The sequence below is a fragment of the Protopterus annectens genome, chromosome 10.part0 (genome assembly GCF_019279795.1).
Source record: "Protopterus annectens isolate FY-2018-M chromosome 10.part0, PAN1.0, whole genome shotgun sequence".
In the NCBI taxonomy this organism is placed as follows: Eukaryota; Metazoa; Chordata; order Ceratodontiformes; family Protopteridae; genus Protopterus; species Protopterus annectens.
In genome coordinates this window covers 1,599,682,600-1,599,704,858 of record NC_056744.1, presented here as the reverse complement: position 1 = coordinate 1,599,704,858, position 22,259 = coordinate 1,599,682,600, and the positions used below count along the sequence as shown (strand labels likewise).

At 41.3% G+C, this 22,259-nt stretch overlaps 1 protein-coding gene across 1 annotated transcript in view; it reads left to right on the top strand.

Annotated features, from left to right (window-relative positions):
- Window positions 1-22,259, top strand: part of CORO1A (coronin 1A) — a 370,883-nt gene that overhangs the window by 209,571 nt on the left and 139,053 nt on the right. The window contains exon 3 of the mRNA XM_044086267.1: window positions 12,940-13,062. Within this exon, the coding sequence (XP_043942202.1) occupies window positions 12,940-13,062 (123 nt within the window). The remainder of the gene's footprint in view (window positions 1-12,939; window positions 13,063-22,259) is intronic.

Below are 22,259 nucleotides of genomic sequence, written 5' to 3'. Positions count from 1 at the left end.
GGAAATACAACTTCAGTTCTCACTTCTCACCATAGCTCACAACTGTTAGAAAAACAAATCTGAACAAAGTTCAGAATGGTGATGGTTAGGGACTTTAGGATCTTCTTACCCTGAAGCAAAAGTACAGGGTTTGAGCCTGAACACCTATAGCCAGCAGGTGTATTATGTGGGGGCATTTTCACACACACACACACACACACACACACACACACACACACACACAGGATATCTACATGACCTAAAGCAGTGCCTAGAAGTTGCATTATTTTAAGTCCCTGATATGCCACATTTGGAGCAGGCAGTGTAGCTCTGCATCATTTACTGCAATAACTTTAGTTAAATAAAAACAGTCTACATCAAGGTTAAAATATTACCACAAGGAAGTAAAGCAAATCAGAAATGAAAAAAAAAAATGCCAGAGAACTCCGAAAATTGTACTTTTCAAAGACCTGGGGGCAGAATTAGTTAACTATCAGAAAACTGGCATACAGCAGAATCAAAAATCACACTTGTAAAGTTGCATCCTGTTTATAAACTGTGTCTTTCTTTAGAAGAAATATTTATTCAATATTAATTTTGCTGGTTTATATTATTTATTTAAGCAATGTTTTTGCTAGATGTGGAAAACAATGCAGGTGTGCTGTGGGATTTTCTCAAGGTTGTATGAAGGTTTTCTCTTTGTATATGTGGGAATAAAAATGGATCACAGTTCAATAGAACCTGTTCTTAAATCCTTTGCATAACCATCTGCAGTGTTGTTACCACTTTGTACTCACGTATACTCAGCCACACATAGAGAACCAACCCCTCTCTGACACACACACACACACACACACACACACACACACACACACACACACACACACACACACACACACACACACACACACAAAAATACATTCAAGCTATGCACATTTCCTTACCTAAATCCGTTCACCACAATGATAATCCATCCACACACACACATCAATACATTCAAGCTATGCACGTTTCCTTACACACACACACACACACACACACACACACACACACACACACACACACACACACACACACACAGCAATACATTCAAGCTATGCACATTACCTTACCTGAATCCATTCACCACAATGATAACACACACAAGGCAATACATTCAAGCTATGCACATTTCCTTACCTGAATCCGTTCACCACAATGGTAATCCATCCATTTGCGATTGCTTTGCAGTTTGCACACGCCTTACCTAAATCCACAACGATAATCCATTTGCGATTGCTTTGCACACCCACTCACTAATCCATTCACTATTGCATGCGGCAATACATTTAAGCCATGCACATTTCCCACGGCAATTCAAGCTATGCAGATTTCCCCGCTCGCAGCCAGTCAGACGGACATGACATGAGCTTAATTCCGACTGGCTGGTATGGTATGTAGCCATGCTTAAAGGAGCCAACGCTTTTTTTTTTAAAAGAAAAATATGTAATTTTTTTTAATTAAAAAAGCTACTCCCTCTTCTAAAGAAGTTGTACTGAAATCCCGACATCCCTGCGTGCGCGCATGCGTGTGTGTGTGTGTGTGTGTGTGTGTGTGTGTGTGTGTGTCCCTCTCCTTCTCTTTATATATATATATATGTATATATATATATATATATATATATATGTATATATATATATGTATGTATGTATATATGGGTCTGTCATTTCACTGAAAACTCATTTAATTGAAAACTATTTTCACTGAAAATTCATTTCATACAGATCGTTTTCCTCAAAAAAGATATGGTAAAAGCCCCCTGCAACCACCCTCATGTGGGAGTTGTACTAACTCACACAACCATGGAGAAAAGAAAAAAACACACACACAGATATATACAGATGTGGGAATATAACATGCTTTTAACCATTGCAATCCACACATATTCTGCTAGACTCATTTCCCTAGTAGGTTCATAGGTGTTTACTAGGCTAGTGACCACAAGGGTCTTTTTAAGCCTAGCCATGCATCCCATATCTCTGACAAGTTCTGGTACCCTTGATAAGTGTAAACAGGGGCTTGGGAGCTGAAATATTTACAAGCAGGGGCCTGGGAGATGAACCATTTACAGGCTGCCTGTGTCCAGTAGTGACATAGGTGCCAAACCAGCGATAATTTTCCTGTTCCCCATCCAGTTGTCCAAGTTACACCTGAATTGGACTAGGGAGGAACTCTGCTTCACATGGATGGGGAACCTGTTCCAGAGAAGGGGTGGTCTCCGGGATATATTCCTGTCTCTCCAGCAAGCCCTATTTATATCACAGGCAAGGTTTAAGTCTTTAGAATGGGTAATTCTGGTACTGTTTGTTTTGTGGATGTGCAGGAGGTCCATCAGAGTGGGGTCTGGCAATGCCTTGTATGCCAGGCATAGATCTCTCGTCAACAGCCTGTAGGAGACAGAATACAGGGATAGGGCCTTGAGGTGATCTGCATAGGACATGTCACTTACTCCCTGTATTCTTTTAGTGAGGACCTCTGTGGCCGTTCTAATTGTAGGATATGCCTGGTTAGGTACTTACCAAAGGGGACATTGTACTCAATGATTGGTCTGATGAATGCTGAATACATGTCATACCTTTGCTTATAAGTTGCACAATACAGAATGATTTCCTCACCACTATAGACACATGATGGTCAAAGGCTAGATTACTGTCTATGTGTGTCCCCACGTCCCTGACTACTGGATCAACTCTTAGGGGTGTGTTGTCAATATGATACTTGGCAGGGGTGGATGACTTCCCAAATTATACTATTATGCATTTCTTGGCATTTAGTTTTAGTCTGTGGCTTTGACACCAGTTTTTTGTTTGCATCAGCCCTTCCTGGAGAACTTTTGTGTCAGTGAGGGACTCAGTGACAGCTCATAATTTGCAATAATCTGCAAATTTAGTCAGCCATATGCCACTGACATTGGCCTTGACTTCAGAGAAGTAAATGCCAAAAAGGAACGGTCCCAGAACCTATCCCTAGGGGACTCAATTTGTGTCTGGCCTCTTTGTAGAGGTGGACTCCCCAACTCTAACTTCCTGGGTCATCTGTGAGCCATCTGGCTATCCACTGGGTGACATGAGGATTTGTACCAAAGCTCTTGAGTTTGTCAACAATGCCTGAATGGGATATTGTGTCATATGCCTTGGCCAGGTCAAGGTAAGCAGTGTAAACCATTTTTCTCTCATCCATTGCTTTGGTGACCTTTTCAAAGAGGTCCACAAGGTTGAGTAGGCATAACCTGCCCTTGACAAAACTAAATTTGGTTGGGTCCAGTGTCTGGAGATTTCCTATGTCATTACCGATCAATTATTATTTCCATGATAAATGTCATTATTTATCATTTCCATGACTCCTATGGTAAGAAATCACCACTGCATACTTTCTGTACAGTTGTACTCTTTTTTTATGAAATTACTTTTCATTGAAATAAGTTTTTAGTGAAATGGTTTCAGCCATTTGAGTTTCATTGAAATGAAGATTTGGTGAAATGATAGGGCCCCATGTTATGTAAAATTGTGCCTCTGTCTAGTGTTTCAAAGTTGATATAGAATATGAAATTGCTGTTGGGGAAGAATTTTACATCCAACATTAAGTTATGTAAGTATTTAATAATGTTTGTATATACATACATACACAGATTTGCATACCAGTTACATAGGTTCATAGGTAGGTACTAGGCTATTGGCTCTAGGGCCTATATAAGCCTAGCCAAAAAGGTACCCTGGCTTTTGCCAACCAAAAAAATTATTTTCCTGTGCCACTGTCGAGCAGAGCCACAGAAGTGATCCCTAGGGTGAATTTCCTATTTCCCATCCAATCATCAAGATTTTTCTTGAAGAGTGCTAATGAGGAGCTCTGTTTGATATAGATAGGTAGTTTATTCCAGAGTATGGGAAGTCTCTGGGACAGGAATCTACCCTCCGGCATGTTCTGCTTATTGTGGTGACAAGGTTTAGGTCCCTAGAGCATGTAGCTCGGAGGGATTGGGATTTCTTTAAGTGGAGCATGTTCAACAGCTCTGGGTTTGACATAGCTTTGTATGTTAGGCAGAGATCACCTCTGAGTAGGCGATATGCGACGGAGTAAAGCTGGAGTTTTTTGAGACGGTCTGCGTGGGGCATCTGTTTCAGGCCGGTAATCCTCTTTGTGAGGTATTTCTGCGGCCTTTCCAGTTGTTGTAGATGTCTTGTGAGGTACATACCAAAAGGGGCGTTGTACTCTATAATGGGTCTAATGAGTGATGAGTAGAGGGGAACAATGACCTCTTTTTTCCTGGATGAGAAACCTTTTGTGATGAGGTGTGCCATGTAGAAGGATTTTCTGACTACTGTGGCAATGTGATTATCAAAGGAGAGACTACTGTCCACCTGTGTCCCAAGGTCTCTTATCACACTTTTGGTGTTAAGTATACTACTGCCTATGTTGTAGTTCATGGGTACAGAGTTTTTACCAAAGGGGATGACAATGCACTTTTTGGCATTGAGCTTGAGGCCATGGCTTTGACACCAGGCATCTGTCTCAGTGAGGTCCTTTTGTAGTATGTCCACATCGTTAGGGGTTTCGATTATGGCTCCTAGTTTGCAGTCATCTGTGAACTTTGTTAGCCAAAGACCTTCTGTGTAAGCCTGTACTTCAGAGAAGTACATACCAAACAGGAGAGGACCCAGGACTGAACCTTGTGGTACTCCACTTGTCACTGGTATGAAGTCAGATTTGGAGTCTGCTACTTTCACAGTGTGGGTTCTGTCAGTGAGCCAGTTGGCAACCCATCTTGTGACATAGGGATTTTTACCTAGTTTAGTGAGTTTATCTATAATTCCAGAGTGGGGAATGGTGTTGAAACCCTTGGCAAGATTTAGATAGGCTGTGTGCACCACCTTACCCTCGTCTACGGCTTTGGTGACTGCTTCAAAGAAGTCTATCAGGTTTAGTAGACATGATCTGCCTTTTACAAACCCGAACTGTGTGGGGTCCAGAGTTTGGAGATTATCAGTGTCTTTGTTTATAAGTTCCATGATGATACATTCCATGGCCTTGCAGACCAGGCTCATCAGGCTAATGGGGCAGTAGTTTCCAGGGTCCGTGGTGGCTCCCCCCTTGTGGAGTGGGATAACCATCACTGTGCACCATTCAACGTGCACAAAGCCTGAGGTGAGGCTATGATTGAACATGGTACTTAGGTGGGATGCCAGTTCTTTCTGTAGTTTGTGTAGAACGCAGCCTGGGATGTTGTCTGGTCCCATGGATGCTGTGTTCTTGGCTTTGGAGAGTGTGTTTTTTTACCTGTGCAGCCATGATTACAGGAACTTTGCATTCTTCCAGTATAGAGATGAGCACTTTAGGGGGTGAAAGGGGGGTAAAGTTAGCACTGAACTTATCTGCCAGGATGTTGGCAATATCAGTTGGGTCTGTATATTTAGTGCCATTGTGCTGTAACTCAGAGCAGATCTGAGTGTTGCCACTAAAATTCTTGACATAGCTATAGAATGCTTTGTGGTTGTCTTTAGAGTCAGTGGCGATTTTGTTTTCCTAACTAGCTTTGGAGGATTTTATCAGGGATCGCAGCTTCTTACTGAGGCTGACCAGGGAGCTCCTCCACTCATCTGATTTTACTCTCTTTTGCAACAGTTTCTTCCTTCTGTTGTACAGTTTGTTTATGGCAGGGGACCACCAGATTGGCTTCCTTTTTTTGGAGGATAGCTTCTTGGTTCTGTTTGGGATAGCACGATCCATGCACTCGTGTAAGTGCTTATAAAGTGCAATTGTGTAGGATTCAGTAGTCATAACTGTATTGTCCATCTGCATGGGTGTCATGAAGTTCACCACTTCTGTCTTAAGAAGCATGAAGTTGGCTTTGGAGGAATTTTTTACCATGGTTTCCTTAATGGGGGTGGGGGTTGGATGTGGATATTTAGGGTAATTAGCTTATGGTCGGATCGGACCAGTGAGGCATTGACTTCAGGTGTGGAACACTGATCACTCATGCTGGTAATGACTAGATCTAGGATATTGTTGCCCCTGGTGGGGGTGTGGATAAGTTGATCCAGGGCATTGGAGTTTATGAATTCCAAAAAGCGTTGAGCGAAGGAGTTGGTACATGAGTAGATTTCTCAGTTAATGGTGGGGTAGTTAAAATCGCCCATTATTAGGGTGTTTGGTTGAACCCTAATATTTTCCAGTACATCAAGGAAAGAGGAGTGGGAATCCTGGGGCATGGGGGGGATCTGTAGCAAGCTACAATTTGGATTGCAGTTTTGCCCAGAGTTAGTTGCACTTGGATAACTTTGGCTGCATTATGCTGAGCAACTAGCCTGGAGGTGTGAATATCCTTAATGAATATGGACACATCTCCGCCTTTGGTGTTCCAGTCCAGGTTATATGGCCGAAATTTGTGGTATGAGTTATAGCCAGGTCTCAGTCACTGCACAGATATCGATGTTCTCCATTTTAAGGAGTGCCTCGAATTAGTGCATTATGAGATTTAGACTTCTAGCATTGAGTAGCATCACCCTCAGTTTTTGCTTGCCTATTCCTGTTACGGTGGTGAATTTGTCATTTGAACCTTGCCTAAAAAAGGCACTATATGGTGGAAAGAACCTTAGCTAGTATCCGGAATCCCAGTGGTGACAGGTGCAGGTCATCTCTGGCAAAGCATCGTGGTCTGTCGACCATGTCATCCCAGGCAGACAGATACTGGATCCCTTTAGAATGACACCAGAAGCTTAGCCAATTGTTGAAGTTCACACCAACATGGACAATGGCAGAGTCATATTTGCACTTGTTGTGGAGTGACCTGAGTGCGTGGTTATGTGGCAGATCCTGGCACCCGACAGGCAGCTGACAGTAACCTTCTCCTTGTTTAGCGTGGTGAGTGGGATATCAGTGTGCCTGACTGTAGAGTCACCTATGACTAGTGTGTTGGGTACGTTGTTTTGCCTTATTGGCTGTGGTTGAGTGGCACACTGAGTCTGCGGGCTGTGTGTCATTTGGGTTGTGTTGGGGGGTGGAGGTTGCTTGCATTTCTGTTTTGGAGGTCTCTGTTGCTTGAGCAGATTTTTATTGAGAGCCTCCATGAATGTTTTTGTGTTTCTATGTGTGGATTTTGGTGGTGTAGATTTAGTGCGACTATGTGATGAGTGTGGTGTGGTGCAAGTGTTTACCTTCTCCTCTTGACTGTCATGTTCAGTCTTGGTTGGAGAGAGCTTTACCTCCAGTTTGGCTAGATAAGTGCATCTCTCACAGGTTGTAGTGTTGGTGGTAGGAGGAGAGGGTTGTCTGTGTACATGAGGCAATTACTGCATTGCCTCAAGATGCCCAGATTCATCAGATAGACAGGAGAGAACACTGGGAGCTGACCCTTGGACATGCCTGAATAAAAAACTATTTTCCTCTAGATAAGTGAGGAAAGTGAGGACAAGAGCTGTTTTTCTCTAAGCAAGTGAGAAAAGTAAGTACAAAAACTGTTTTCCTCTAGGTAATGAGGAAGGTTGAGTGCTGTAGTAATTAGTAGGTTATTTAGTGCTTACAAGTTCTGAACAAGTGCTGATCACAAATAAGCAAATTCAGGTGCTAAAACTAAGAATCTGTATCTGGACTAAACTAGTTACAGGAAAGGGGGGAAAGAAGTGCAAATGCAGGCTTTTAAATCATAAAGTTGAGAGAGATGGAAAAACTGCCCAAACGGCCAATAACTACAATTTCTGGTTCAGAACCACTCCTTATGTGGTAGATGGTGCTTACCACTCCCTCTGATAAGCTAGCAGACTTCCCTCCAACACAGAAAGCTTGGGGGGCTCAGAAGCTTGCATACAGTCCTGGATACAGCAAATCTGAATCTGGACTACACTAGTTACAGGAAAGGTAGTTTTTTTTATACAGAAAAGTAGCTAAAACAGCACTAAAAGCATTTCAAATGCAGTGCAAGCTAGCACACTTGAGTATGTAGCAATGTTAGACCAAACAGTTTAAAAAAATGCAATTAAATTAAAAATGACTAAAAACAAGTGAAGAAGGAGTCTATTAGGTAGAATGAGGTAAAGAGATGGGACTGGGGGGAGTGTCCCAGATCAAATCTACAGTGAGGGCGGGCAACTGCAAAAGCCTCCAAATTTAAACAACAAAACAAGGAGGAAAAACCAACACCTTCAGCAGAGATCTGAAAAACTATACAGTGAAGCAAAAATAACAGTGCACAACTCTGAAGTCAACCAGCAATGATATAAAATTAGTCAAGCAACAATTAACAGTAGACAACTCTGAAGTGGATGGATATATGGATATAGTGGAGGGAACATCCATTTTATTTACTGTGTACACATCAGAAGTCTGGATTGTGATCAAAATAAATACACAGATTATAACCATTAATATAGCTTAACTCATTGCTGTCAGGATACATACAGGGAACTATTAAAACTCCAGCATTATAAACACGTACACATTCCCACATGCAAACATGCTGTTATGCAGACACATGCACATTGACACACACACAGACACACACACACACACACACACACACACACACACACACACACACACACACACACACACACACACATATGTAACCACTTTGTTGATTGCATACAGTTCAGATGTCTGATTGTGATCAACTGAATGAATTAATAAATATCCATGTAATGTATTTCCGCTCATTGCTGTCAGAAGCATACAATGCAAAACATAAAATGTGCGCATAGAAACACACATGCACTGACACGTGGTTACACATGCTCACAAGTCCTTGTAACTGCAACTACTGCTGCAGTTGTTTGCATTGGCCCCTGACACATCTTTTTCATGCATGTTAACCCTAACACCATCCCTGTCCTTAACATTACACATTAAGTTACAAACACTTACTTTCCTAATAGTATCTCTAATCAAGAAACTTACACACACACACACACACACACACACACACACACACACACACACACACACACACACACACACACACTAAAAAGCACTCACAAAATTAAATCTATACCCTAGTCCATACCTCTCAAGAGTACAGATTTTTGCAGATTTTGGGCTCACATTTTTGATCCATTTTTCATAAAATTGTGATTTTCTGCCAAGTCTGTGGTAAATTATTAAAGACTGAAGTTAGAAAATAATGACAGAAATTTGAGTTTCAGACCAAGTCTTTCAGAATGCAAAACCTGTTATGCTATCAACTTTCTAGGTTTGTAAGAGTAATATTTAAAAATTGTCCCAATTTTTGGGCCTTTGCCCAACTTTTATTTATCACTTTGTCTGGGCTTCTTGAAATTGAGAGGTATGCCCTAACCTAATAATTACCTTAACCCTAAATAAGCCTAAAACAAACACACTTTCATACATACGCACAACAGCATCCACCATCACTCTTTCAAAGGATTTACATCTGGCAAACTTAATCACGCACTAAAACATTCACATATACACACACACAAACCAATAAATCTATATACCCTTACCAAAACTGTACTTTGACAGTGACCCAGGAACACAAGCACACACACACACACACACACACACACACACACACACACACACACACACACCATTAAACCTAGCAGCTTACCTAGCCCTTCTATAATACTAACCGACAAAACACACAGACAACTATATGTATCCCCTTAACTAACCCTAAAACACACACACACTTCCAAACCACCCTACTTTACCCAACATTCAAACTGCTATTGTCATCAACTGCACTTGCAAAAGAGGGCATTCAGTATGTTTTACAGATCAAGCACTCTTTTGAACAGAGTGCTGTTCAAAAGAGTGTTAGATACCCTCTGGTATGTATGTATATATGCGAATGAATAAATTGCACTTATGTATACATAAGCATATTATTTGCATAAAAGATAGAAACCTGAGGCTGACATGTTTTAGCTCACTGCCGGTATGCTGTACTGCCTAGACAGGCTGAAGTGCAGTTTCTCAGAAGTGTGTTGTTGAGTTTGAAAAGGAATAGCTCCCTCAGCTGGACTGAAGTAATTACTGCAACTAGGAACCCCATGAGTTTGGTTCCTTCATTTTTTACTTGCATGTAACTACAGATAACTCAGTTAACCTGACAAAGCTTACAGTTCACCACTGAATGCAAACATTTCTGTCTATTCTGTGGTAGTATGTAGCAGGCATGCATGAATATGTTCAGCGCAGTTATCTGCATGAATATGTAGTTGTACAAAAAAGGAGGTTTGGATGCTTTAAGAAGAGAGGGACACAATAAGCCCACTGTTAGCATACATTTTGATTCACTGTTTGTCATTATATGCCATGGGATCTGAACTAAGCATTAGTATGGTCTTTCTGCTAAAATGCTGTTTCAGTGCATGCTCCCCCTTTCATACCTATCCAGAGTTAATGCTGGAATATTTTTATCATGAAATTACTGTGGTCTTTTCAGTTTTTTTACACTCTCATGGAAACAGCTTTTTCATACAAGCAAATTATTTTTTTTTGTTAGTTATTTTATTTTTTACCTCTTGGCATTGATGAGTGGACGTCACGTAGCTGGTACCATAATGCAGTGTACTTCTTCATTTTTTAAATTTCCTGTTCACATTCCCGTTTTAAAGCCAATAACTGATCAATGCACTTTACTGTTGATGGGCAGACGGTTTCTTTTATTTATTAGGGTTCTGTTGACAGTTGAGGCAGAAACGCTTGACAAGTGATTGTCTTTGGACAGTGTTATTTGAGCTTTTATCACTATATTTAGGTTTTCTCTTTGATACAGGGCATAGCTGTCAGAATTTTGTACTGGAGACAGTTACAAGGTTCCACAATTTTCTTATATAAAGAGATTTATCTTTTCTGAATCCAGCAGCAGACAAGGGCACAGCCCCATTACCTGCTGTCCGGCTTTACTTTCATGCATTACTAAGGTTTGTCTCTTAGCAGCACTGGTAGGAATTAGAAGAGTGGTAAGTTTGACTGAGGACTGCTATAGGCCTACACAGCTTTGTCCTTTGGTGGTCTTGGAAGACAGTCATTCCTCTGAAGTTTTGGGTAGATAATTGAATAGCAGTGCTGGTAATCATGCTGTGTTCCCTTTCTGTTTCAGTTTTGTATTCTTTATATATGTGATCTCTATTGCAGGCTGAGTCTGACATCTGGTCCAGTTCTGTCTTCAGTTCTTTTCTGCCACAGGCATCTCTGTGTTGACTAGAAAGAGCATTCATCATTTTGGTGTCAGTTTGGGTTTATCAACCAGACTGAGTAGATAAGTTCCCAGTTGTGAACAATTTTCTATACTTTATTGTATTGTATTAATTGCTTTTGTGGTCTGTGGTCAACATAATGCATGCGGTCTTCTGTGCGGTACGTCTGCTCCTGAGAAGCTAAACAGGTGTGCATGTAAAATACAGGCTCGACACACAGACTTCCACAACCATTGTTTTGATTAGTATAAGGGTATTGTCAGTAAATGTCCTTTCTGTCAATAAATGTCCTTTGTGTGTGACTGGGACGTTATGATGGCTGCTGAAGCTACTTACAGGCAGTGGGATAGCAGTGCTTGTGAACTTTCTATGCAGGTGTCAGGATATCAGTTCTTGTGACCTTTATGTGCTGGTAGAAGGATATCAGTGCATGTGAACTTTGTGTGCAGGTAGCAGGATATCAGTGCATGCGAACTTTGTGTGCATTTAGTAGGATATTAGTGCATCTGAACTTTGCATGCTTTTATTAGGGTATCTGTGCATCTGAACTTTGTGTGCAGGTTGCAAGATATCAGTGCATGTGAACTGTGTGTGCATTTAGCAGGATATCAGTGCATGCGAACTTTGTGTGCATTTAGTAGGATATCAGTGCATGTGAACTTTGTGTGCAGGTAGCAGGATATCAGAGCATGTGAACTTTGTGTGCATTTAGTAGAATATCAGAGTATGTGAACTTTGCATGCAGGTAGTAAGATATCAGTGCATGTGTACATTGTGTGGCGATAACAGGATATCAGTACACGTGTACTTTGTCTTGCAGGTAGCAGGGTATCATTGCATGACAGAAATTCTTCTTGTGAACGTGATTTGTCTGTATACTGGTGCTAGAGTTCAGTGTTAAACAGGCAGCAGATTAGAATTGTTGGTATGGAGAATCATTCTGTTCACTTACCAGGGAAGGGATGCTGGTGAAGTTTGCATGTAGTAAGTTTGAATGTCTGGTGGCTGATGGAACTTCATTCCCTGCAGGAAGGAGGTTAGGGATATTGGAGTCCCTTTTTGTGCAGTTGAGATATGGAGGTACACCTTACAATTTTTGCAGTTCAGAAGTTGCAGACACTGACGGAGTTATATTTTGAGCATATGGTAGGTTAAGACTGCTGATAGTTTCTGTAAATTAAGACTGCTAGTACAATTCCAGTTGTTGCAGGTATTAGGGCAGGTAGGAACTGCTAGTATAGTTTTGTTTTGGGCAAGCTTGCTGGTTGGGATTGTTGGTTGTTTCATTCAATGCAAGTGAGGGAAGCTGGTGGTTTTCCATTCTGAACAATTTGCAACAAGTTCCATATGGGAAGGAGACAGGTTAGGGATACAGCTGGAGTTCCACTGTGCGCAGGTGTGCAGGTACAACTTACAGAAAGTGTTGCTTTGTGACTAGATGACAGAATGAGACTACTTAGGCATTCTTTTCTCTGCACGTAGCAGGAAAAATACTGGATGGTTTTATTTTTGTGCATTTATTAGGAGACCTGTTGTTTATAACAGATGATTATTACAAACCCGCCAGAGACTTTCTGAGCCATTTGTTATCTGCACTTAGGTATGAGAGACATAATATTTTTTGAAAATGTTGAAAAACAAGGCATTATAACCTCTTGGTGTTGGCTGCATAGTTTTGTGGTTGAGAAATATTTTGAATTGTCTATGTTATGCATTTTAATGTAACTCTTTTTTATTCATTTCTTGTTTTATTTTCACTTTGTAGACTGGTCGTGTGGACAAATCTGTACCTGTTGTGTGTGGTCATACAGCTCCAGTCTTGGACATTGAATGGTGTCCGCACAATGACAACATCATTGCTAGTGGTTCAGAAGACTGCACTGTCATGGTAAAACTTTTTAAAAAATTAAACTAATGTAACTGCATGATTTTCATTGCTTAGCAGGATAGTTAAGTTACTTCCCATATTCGCCATAGCCCCAAGTTAGTGCTGTTGAACAATATGGATATGTGGTCATTATTTGCCATGACACATAATCCCCCAGTCCTGAATGTGATAATTTACCCAGAGCTAGTTTTATTTATTTATTTTTGTTTACTTAATTTAGTAGTGGCCTTTTGTCATCATATCAAGTAGACTGAGAGGAAATACAGAAATCCACCAGCAGCAGTAGCTATATGACTATATCTGTGATATTACTATATCTTTATCTATCAATAAATAAGGGCTCGACTAAGAAATAAAACTATGACTAAAGAACTTTAAGTTGTTAAACGGAGAAACAAAAAACACTTGTAGGCTGAACTGATGTTTAACGCTTTCATAGGTTCATAGGTAGGTACTAGGCTATCAGCCCTAGGGTCTATACAAGCCCAGCCAAAAAGGTATCCTGGCTTTTGCCACCCAAGAAAATTATTTTCACGTGCTACTGTCGAGCAGAGCCACAGAAGTGATCCCCGGGGTGAATTTCCTATTTCCCAGCCAATCATCAAGATTTTTCTTGAAGAGTGCTAATGAGGAGCTTTGTTTGATATAGATAGGTAGTTTATTCCAGAGTATGGGAAGTCTCTGGGACAGGAATCTATCCCTCCGGCATGTTCTGTTTATTGTGGTGACAAGGTTTAGGTCCCCAGAGCGTGTAGCTCGGAGGGATTGGGATTTCTTTAAGTGGAGCATGTCCAACAGCTCTGGGTTTGACATAGCTTTGTACGTTAGGCAGAGATCACCTCTGAGTAGGCGATATGTGATGGAGTAAAGCTGGAGTTTTTGAGACGGTTTGCGTAGGGCATCTGTTTGAGGCTGGTAATCCTCTTTGTGAGGTATTTCTAAGGCCTTTCAAGTTGTTGTAGATGTCTTGTGAGGTACATACCAAAAGGGGCGTTGTACTCTATAATGGGTCTAATGAGTGATGAGTAGAGGGGAACAATGACCTCTTTTTTTCTGGATGAGAAACCTTTTGTGATGAGGTGTGCCACGTAGAAGGATTTCCTGACTACTGTGGCAATGTGATTATCAAAGGAGAGACTACTGTCCACCTGTGTCCCAAGGTCTCTTATCACACTTTTGGTGTTAAGTATACTACCAGCTATGTTGTAGTTCATGGGTACAGAGTTTTTACCAAAGGGGATGACAATGCACTTTTTGGCATTGAGCTTGAGGCCATGGCTTTGACACCAGGCATCTATCTCAGTGAGGCCCTTTTGTAGGATGTCCACATTGTTAGGAGTTTTGATTATGGCTCCTAGTTTACAGTCATCTGCGAACTTCGTTAGCCAAAGACCTTCTGTGCTAGCCTGTACTTCAGAGAAGTAGATACCAAACAGGAGAGGACCCAGGACTGAACCCTGTGGTACTCCACTTGTCACTGGTCTGAGGTCGGATTTGGAGTCTGCTACTTTCACATTGTGGGTTCTGTCAGTGAGCCAGTTGGCAACCCACCTTGCGAATTAGGGATTTACACCTAGTTTAGTGAGTTTATCTATAATTCCAGAGTGGGGGATGGTGTTGAAAGCCTTGGCAAGATCTAGATAGGCTGTGTGAACCACCTTACCCTCGTCTAAGGCTTTGGTGACTGCTTCAAAGAAGTCTGACAGGTTTAGGAGACATGATATGTCTTTTACAAACCCAAACTGGGTGGGGTCCAGAGTTTGGAGATTACCAATGTCTTTATTTATAAGTTCCATGATGATACGTTCCATGGCCTTGCAGACCAGGCTCATCAGGCTAATGGAGCGGTAGTTCCTGGGGTCTGTGGTGGCTCCCCCCTTGTGGAGTGGGATAACCATCGCTGTGTGCCATTCAGCGGGCACAAAGCCTGAGGTGAGGCTATGATTGAACATGGTACTTAGGTGGGGTGCCAGTTCGTTCTGTAGTTCGTGTAGAATGTAGCCTGGGATGTTGTCTGGTCCCATGGATGCTGTGTTCTTGGCTTTGGAGAGTGTGGTTTTTACCTGTGTAGCCGTGATTACAGGAACTTTGCATTCTTCCGGTATAGAGATGGGCCCTTTAGGGGGTGAGAGGGGGGTAAAGTTAACACTGAACCTATCTGCCAGGATGTTGGCAATATCAGTTGGGTCTGTATATTTAGTGCCATTGTTCTGTAACTCAGAGCAGATCTGAGTGTTGCCATTGTGATTCTTGACATAGCTATAGAATGCTTTGTGGTTGTCTTTAGAATTGGTGGCGATTTTGTTTTCATAACTAGCTTTGGAGGATTTTATCAGGGATCGCAGCTTCTTACCGAGGCTGACCAGGGAGTTCCTCCACTCATGGGATTTTACTCTCTTTTGCAACAGTTTCTTCCTTCTGTTGTACAGTTTGTTTATGGCAGGGGACCACCAGATTGGCTTCCTTTTTTTTTTTAGGATAGCGTCTTGGTTCTGTTTGGGATAGCACAATCCATGCACTCGTGTAAGTGTTTTTAAAATGCAGTTGTGTAGGATTCAGTAGTCGTAACTGTATTGTCCATCTGCATGGGGGTCATGAAGTTCACCACTTCTGTCTTAAGAAGCATGAAGTTGGCTTTGGAGAATTTTTTTACCGTGGTTTCCTTAGTGGGGGGTGGGGGCAGGATGTGGATATCTAGGGTGATTAGCTTATGGTCAGATCAGAGCAATCAGGCATTGACTTCAGGTGTGGAGCACCGGTCACTTATGTTGGTAATGACTAGATCTAGGATATTGTTGCCCCTGGTGAGGGTGTGGATAAGTTAATCCAGGGCATTGGAGTTTATGAAGTCCAGAAAACGTTGAGCAAAGGAGGTGGTACATGAGTAGTTTTCCCAGTTAATGGTGGGGTAGTTAAAATCACCCATTATTAGGGTGTTTGGTTGAACCCTAATATTTTCCAGTGCATCAGGAAAAGAGGAGTGGGAATCATGGGGCATGGTGGGGGATCTGTAGCAAGCTACAATTTGGATTGCAGTTTTGCCCAGATTTAGTTGTACTTGGATAACCTCAGATGCATTATGCTGAGCAACTAGCCTGGATTTGTGGATATCCTTAATGAATATGGACACACCTCTGCCTTTTGTGTTCCTGTCCAGGTTACATGGCTGAAACAGGGGTGCAGGGGTGCTCTCTGGAGCCTTGAACCAGGTCTCAGTCACTGCACAGATATCGATGTTCTCCATTTTAAGGAGTGCCTCGAGTGAGTGCATTTTGAGATTTAGACTTCTAGCATTGAGTAGCATCATCCTCAGTTTTTGCTTGCCTGTTCCTGTTTCGGTGGTGAATTTGTCATTTGAACCTTGCCTAAAAAAGGCACTATAGGGGCGGCAAGAACCTTAGCCAGTATCTGGAATCCCGGGGGTGACAGGTGCAGGCCATCTCTGGCAAAGCATTGTAGTCTGTCGACCATGTAATCCCAGGCAGACAGATACTGGATCCCTTTAGAATGACACCAGAAGCTTAGCCAATTGTTGAAGTCAATCATTTTGTCCTTGTACTGCGGTATCATTCTGGGTGATGGTAGAATGCTGCTCAGGGCTAGGGTCATACCTGCCTGGGCTACAAGATTGGAAAGCTCTTCCATGTCTCTTTTCATGTAGTCCAGGGAGGTACATCTTAGGTCATTCACACCAACATGGACAATGACAGAGTCATATTTGTACTTGTTGTGGAGTGACCTGAGTGCGTGGGTTATGTGGCGGATCCTGGCACCCGACAGGCAGCTGAAAGTAACCTTCTCCTTGTTTAGCCTGGTTAGTGGGACATCAGTGTGCCTAACTATAGAGTCACCTATGACTAGTGTGTTGGGTACATTGTTTTGCCTTATTGGCTGTGGTTGAGTGGCACACTGAGTCTGCGGGCTATGTGTTATTTGGTTTGTGTTGGGGGGGTGGAGGTTGCTTGCATTTCTGCTTTGGAGGTCTCTGTTGCTTGAGCAGATTATTATTGAGAGCCTCCGTGAATGTTTTTGTGTTTCTATGTGTGGGGTTTGGTGGTGTAAATTTAGTGAGACTGTGATGAGTGTGGTGTGGTGCAAGTGTTTACCTTCTCCTCTTGACTGTCAAGTTCAGTCTTGGTTGGAGAGAGCTTTACCTCCAGTTTGGCCAGATAAGTGCATCTCTTACAGGCTGCAGTGTTGGGTGGTAGGAGGAGAGGGTTGTTTGTGTACATGAGGCAATTTCTGCATTGCCCCAAGATGCCCAGATTCATCAGATAGACAGGAGAGAACACTGGGAGCTGACCCTTGGACATGCTTGAATAAAAAACTATTTTCCTCTAGATAAGTGAGGAAAGTGAGTATAAGAGCTGTTTTTCTCTAAGCAAGTGAGGAAAGTAAGTACCAAAACTGTTTTCCTCTAGGTAATGAGGAAGGTTTAGTGCTGTAATAATTAGTAGCTTATTTAGTGCTTACAACAAGTTCTGAACAAGTGCTGATCACGAATAAGCAAATTCAAGTGCTAAAACTAAGAATCTGTATCTGGACCAAACTAGTTACAGGAAAGGGGGGAAAGAAGTGCAAATGCAGGCTTTTAAATCAGAAAGTTGAGAGAGATGGAAAAACTTCCCAAACGGCCAATAACTACAATTTCTGGGTCAGAACCACTCCTTATGTGGTGAATAGGTTACCTAGTGCTTACCACTCCCACTGATAAGCTAGAATGCTTCCCTCCAAGACAGAAAGCTTGGGGGCTCAGAAGCTTACATACAGTCCTGGACACAGCAAATCTGAATCTGGACTACACTAGTTACAGGAAAGGTAGGAAACAGGCTTAGATTTTTTTTAATCCAGAAAAGTAGCTAAAACAACACTAAAAGCAATTCAAATGCAGTGCAAGCTAGCACACTTGAGTATGTAGCAATGTTAGGCCAAACAGTTTAAAAAATGCAATTAAATTAAAAATTACTAAAAACAAGTGCAGAAGGAGTCTATTAGGTAGAATGAGGTAAAGAGATGGGATTGGGGGAGTGTCCCAGATCAAATCTACAGTGGGGGTGGGCAACTGCAAAAGCCTCCAAATGTAAACAACAAAACAGGGAGGAAAAACCAACACCTTCAGCAGAGATCTGAAAAACTATACAGTGAAGCAAAAATAACAGCGCACAACTCTAAAGTCAGCCAGCAATGATATAAAATTAGTCAAACAACAATTAACAATACACAACTCTGAAGTGAATGGATATATGGATATAGTGGAGGGAACATCCACTTTATTTACTGTGTACACATCAGAAGGAAACAGGCTGAGATATTTTTTTTATCCTTTATTGATCATTAGGACTTCTTCAGAAACGATAATGTAGTAAAATAAATGGTACCCCTTGCTCAATAGTTGTATGTGAGCTTCAGAAAAAATTCTCCATGATAGGTTGAAAACTGGGCAGGAAAGGAAAGTCAGCCTGTCAGTAGTAGAGTCAGTTGTTATCTCCTATGAACATTCAAAAATGGAACTGACTATTCATTGGTTATCACCAGTTATCAGCAGGAGACAAGGCCAATCTCTACAAAGGAAAATAGCTGGCCAATAAGAAAGAGGAAAATTACACCTCCAAATTCTGTTCTAGAATATATATAGTTAAATGGAGCTGTTGATGTTTAAATGAAATTCATAAGTATTAAAAAACAGTAAAAGACACACTTAATAATGATGCATTCACTGAGTCCCGGAGCAGAGTCAGCCCCCAGTAAAAGTCATAAATAAGTATTGGCTTGTGCTTATTGTGTCTTTCCCTAACAACTCTCAATAGTTCATAAAAGAAGAAACCACACAGCTGAAATTACGGAACACACTGTTTACTGCAAAACACTCAGTAAAAATCAAAGTTAGCACTTTCATAAGGTACACCGACCAAACTTCATCAGACAGACAGTCTGATGAAGTTTGGCCTGTGTACCTTACGAAAGCACTAACTTTGATTTTTACTGAGTGTTTTGCAGTAAACAGTGTTTTCCTCATTTTCAGCCGTGTGGTTTCTTCTTTTTTTCTCAGTTGGTTCCTTTTGTTAGTTGTTCTCAATAGTTCATACTCAATAAGGTCATTGGGATAGTTTCTGGCCAGAAACATGCTTTTGAGAAACACATTTCAGTCACAAATTCGGCGTCTTTGCAAATGAAGTGGGAATAGCGGATAAACTGTTGGCGTACAACATTCTTTTTGAAAAATAAAGGGTGCTGGCTTTTAAAATCCAAAAAGTTATTTTGGTAGGTGTTTTTTTGATGGATGCTAGATTCCAGCACATTAGTAGAAGGGCTGAGTCTTATGACAGTGTCAATAAAGTTGATGGAGATACCACGGCCAGAGATGGTAAAATCAAGGAATGTTAAACTGTTGGTCATCTCAGTGATGAAGACTGTCAAGTCAGTATCAATGCCCTCCCAAACAAAGAAAATATCATCAATATAATGTCTGTAAAGCTTAGCAGACTGAAGGCTAGGTAAATGGATGAGTCTTTCTAGTTCCCAAGTACTTAGGACTAGATTGGCGAACACTGGGGCCATTTTTGACCCCATTGCCACTCCTCGCACTTGCTGGTAAACTTTTTGATTAAAGTGGAAGAAGTTGTTGAGGAGAACTACAGCTACTAGCTCACATATGGTATTTACTTTGGAAGTAGGGAAACCAGCTTATTTGGAAAGGTACAGTCTAAGGGAATCCATCCCTTCCTGGTGAGGGATGTTAGTGTACAGGGCTATTATGTCCAGAGTTACTAGATTGCAATTCGATGGATTAAAATAAGACCTGTACAGCTGGTTTAAAAAAATCCCATGAGTCCTTGAGGTAAAATTAAAAAAACGGATTAGGTATAGCATCCAAGTATTCTGAGATTTTCTCCGTTTTGGTGCATTTGTTCGATATAATTTGTCTAAAGGGAGGTCATGCTCATTTGCTCATTTTTCTGCACCTTAGGGATCCCGAACAGCTTGCCCAAGCTAGGGTTTGGGACTAACATGTACATGTATTCCTCCAGTGAAATACATTGATATTTTGCTCCATCTTTTTAAGTAGCTTGTCAATGGTGGAAAAATGTTTATTTACTTTTTTAAGGTTGGTGGCTACATAAAAGTATCCATCCTCAAGGTCTCTTTCCATTTTGCTGTTGTAATTATTTTGTGACATGAGCACAATGCCAGTGCCCTTGTCTGCTTTCATAATTCTGAAGGTGTTGTCCTGTTTAAACTCTTTAAGGGCTGATTGTTCAGGATGGGACAAGTTGAACCATTTGGTGCTGCTAGGTTGTTTCAATAAATTTCTAAAGTCACGCACACAGACCTTGAGAAACCTGTGCACAGTGTGATGCAGGATTGGATTAAACAAAGTTTTCATTTTGATGAGTGTGTAAGTGTTAAGGTTTTCATCCGAATTGGATGAGTCATCATTATAAGACTTATTGTTGCTGTGCAATATATTAATGTTGAGTTTCCTAGAAAAAAGTCGTAGCTCTAATAATGAGTCAGTTAAGTTAGCTAGTTGCCCTGGTATAAAAGTAAACCCCTTGCTCAATAGTTGTATGTGAGCTTCAGAAAAATTTCTCCCTGATAGGTTGAAAACTGGGCAGGAAAGGAAAGTCAGCCTATCAGTAGTAGAGTCAGTTGTTATCTCCTGCGGTGGCTCCTGGTAGCCATTGGTCTCCCTGGTGGTAAGAATCTACGACATCTCACTCTCCCCTGTCCTGGTCTGCATGGAACTGTGGGGGTGTTGGCTCGATCCCATTGTCCAAACTCTAAAAATTGGTTCTGAGTATCTGCCTTTAGTGGCAAATCATAACTTGAAGCTCCCTGGTTATTAGGGGGGAGTGGAGGATCCGTTGCAACGTTCCCAGCCTGTGAGTATGCAGGTGCTGCAGGAGGCTGTGGAGATTGTGGATGAGAAGGAATAACAGCCATCTGTAATCTCTCATTAGGAGGAGAGAAATTAGTGTGAACATAAGATGCCATACTATGTGACTCTTGCTGTGGTCTAAAGACCTTATTGAGTATGAACTATTGAGAGTTATTAGAGAAAGACACAATAATCATAAGCCAATACTTATTTATGGCTTTACCAGCAAGGGCAGGAGTACTGTTATTACTGACAGATTGAGCAGCTTTCCACTGCCCATCAGCAGAGACATGCAAGCTATACGTGAGATCATTTTCACAAATTGGAACATTTTCTCCTGCCATGACAACCTTAAAGCTATTTTAGGGGATTTCCCCTGTTTTTCCTACAAGAGATCCACTCCTTTGAGGTCTAGTTTTGAAAATAAGGATTCTCCCTTCCTACTGGATGACACTCTCCGACAACCTGGCCCCCCTGGTATGTTTACTTGCGGTCAATGTGTAGTCTGCCAGCACATTCTTTGTTGTAACTTCTACACCTTCTCTCATTGTAACTACAGAGTTACTTTCAAACATTTGACTGTCAGACAGAGTGGGTAGTTTATGCTGCTATTTGCAGAAGTTGCTCTTTGTTCTACATCGGAAAAACTAGCAGGATACTTTCCGATAGAACCAGGGAACATTTAGCAACCATAAGAAAAAAGGATAGCACCAACGCTCTCGGTAACCACTGTGGCAAATGCTCTAACATCTCAGGATTTCTCTTTTTTATCTTGGAAAAACTTGACATGTTTTTCGGAGACTGCAATGCCTTGCTTGAGTTGAAAGAACTCAAGTGGCAACTTTTACTGGATGCTGACTCCGGGACTCAGTGAAAGCATCAGTATTAAGTGTCCTTTGCGATGGCTACATTAATCATTTGTATAAGGATGTTGTCATTTTATAGCAATCTTGTGTCTTTTACTGTTTTTTAATACTTATGAATTTCATTTAAACATCAATAGCTCCATTTAACTGTATCTATTCTAGAACAGAATTTGGAGGTGTAATTTCCCTCTTTCTTATTGGTCAGCTATTTTCCTTTGTAGAGATTGGCTTTGTCTCCTGCTGATAACTGGTGATAACCAAATGAATAGTCAGTTCCATTTTTTTAATGTTTATATTGGAGTGATTTAGTAGTGTACCATTTATTTTACTACATTATCGTTTCTGAAGAAGTCCTAATGATCAATAAAGAATGAAAGCACTTAAACATCAGTTCAGCCTACGAGTGTTTTTTTGTTTCTCCGTTTAACAACTAGAAGTTCTTTAGCCATATC